This window comes from Pinus tabuliformis, chromosome 2_2, assembly GCF_031772625.1.
Source record: "Pinus tabuliformis cultivar Carrire ecotype Pingquan chromosome 2_2, CPIR1, whole genome shotgun sequence".
Classification (NCBI taxonomy): Eukaryota; Viridiplantae; Streptophyta; class Pinopsida; order Pinales; family Pinaceae; genus Pinus; species Pinus tabuliformis.
This window is the reverse complement of record NC_142300.1, coordinates 1264314774-1264316658: the sequence shown is the minus strand read 5'-3', so window position 1 is coordinate 1264316658 and position 1885 is coordinate 1264314774. Positions and strand designations below refer to the sequence as shown.

General features: G+C 41.9%; 1 protein-coding gene across 1 annotated transcript; it reads right to left on the bottom strand.

Annotated features, from left to right (window-relative positions):
* Positions 1-562: 562 nt before the first annotated feature.
* On the bottom strand, positions 563-1480 carry LOC149198087 (uncharacterized). Its single transcript, XM_089408919.1, has one exon. The coding sequence runs from the start codon at positions 1478-1480 to the stop codon at positions 563-565; it is 918 nt and encodes a 305-aa protein (XP_089265045.1).
* Between the last annotated feature and the right edge of the window lie 405 nt (positions 1481-1885).

The following is a 1885-nucleotide window of genomic DNA, read 5'->3' as shown; positions in this document are numbered from 1 at the left end:
TGGAAGTATGGGTTTCATTCTATTTGCTATGATTTTGGAAATAATAGTGTACAGGACATTGCATAGCGCAATTGGACAAAACTTTGAGGGTGTGTTAGCTTCCTCCTCCTTTGGAATAAGGGCAAGGAAGGTAGAATTGAGGGACTTGAGGATTGAAGAGGAGCACCGAGAATCCTCCACTGCCTCCCAGACTTTTGTCTTGACTGTCTCCCAATAGGCTTTGTAAAAGTCGATGGTAAATCCATCAGGCCCAGGTGCTTTATCATTAGGCATCTCTTTTGCGGCCTCTTCCACCTCTTCCAGGGAAATTTCTTGAATTAAATCTATGTTTTTCTCCTCCGTAATTAGCTTGGGGATGGAGGATATAAGTTCCTCAATGGCCTCCTCTCTGTCAATCCTAGGTTCCTGAGCAATTCTGCTGAAATGGTTTATAAGAAGGTTGGAGATCTCTTGATGTGCCTGTATCATGGCTCCCTGTTCATCTTTAAGGCTTAGAATCTTGTTGGCTCCTCTGTGGTCAATGGATAATCTATGGAAGAATTTCGTGTTCTGTTCTCCTTCCTTAAGCCATTGAACTCGAGATTTTTCTTTCAAAGTGTTTCCTCCTGTTGGCATCATAGTTGCCAGTCCTGCATAAGCATCTTTCCTTGTCCACAGTTTCTTGGTTTATGTTCCCTTGAATCCATCCTTCATGTATATGTTCCAATTGCTCCTCTAGTTTCTTTTTTTCTTTGAATATATTCCCAAAGACTTCATGATTCCAGACTTTGATTTTGGCTTTAATGTGTTTCAGCTTACCCTGTAACCGATACATTTTGGTGCCTTTAATACCCAAAGGTTCTTTCCACCATTGTTCAATTTGTTGAATGAACTCAGGATGAGTGAGCCATAATTTTTCGAATCTAAAAGGTTTATTTCTAGGAGTGCCTTGGATTGCTGCAGTCAATGTGATGGGCCAGTGGTCTGACCCTCCACTGGGAAGAATATCTGATTCCACAATGATTCCTTCCAGCAGTATTCTTTCTGTTACTAAAAATCTATCCAGACGAGAGGCTATTTGCTTTTCACCTCCCCTTTTGTTGTTCCACGTGAAAACACCACTTCTGGGGAAAACATCCACTAGATTGGCCGACTTAATGAAGTCTAGGAAAGCTTCAGAGTCTCTGTTGAGTTTCCTTATACCTCCTCTCTTTTCCGTGAGTGTGGTGATCATGTTGAAATCACCTCCAAAGATCACCTTAGCTTGGGGATATCTTAGCTTCAGGTTAAGCAAAGTTCTTAAAAATAGAAGCTTAGCCTCTAGCTTCTGGGGGCCATAGACATTGGTGCAAAGATAAGTCTCAGAGTTTCCTACTACTTGGACTTCTATAGCTATGTAGGATCTGGCTGCCTCAGAGGAAAGGAGCTGGATTACTTGTGGATTCCACAGAATGATCAGGCCTCCCTCCCATCCATTGCTAGCTGTCTCCAAGTATTCCATGCATTTACCTAGTTTTTTGTTGATATTGATTACTGTGTTGCTTGAGCATTTAGTTTCCTACACAAACACTATGTTTGGTTGTTCCTTTTGGACCTTCTTCTTTAATAGACATTGTTTTGTTTGGCTGTTTAGCCCTCTAGCATTCCAAGAAAGAACTTTCATTTTAAACAGAGTTTAGGAGGTTAGTGAAAAAGCCTCTAGGGCTTTCATCTTACCGGAATTTAAGAGCATTTGTCCCAGTTCTTGTAATGCCTCATTGTTGGTCCTTCGTCCTCTCTTTTTTCGATGCTTGGAACTGGTGGAGGTTTGATGCAATCCCTGTGTGTGGACCCCTAGCCCTTTAGCTGTGCCCAAGCTCTTGCTTTGTAGCTCCATCTTTTCCCTTTGTCGTGCTATGAATATGTC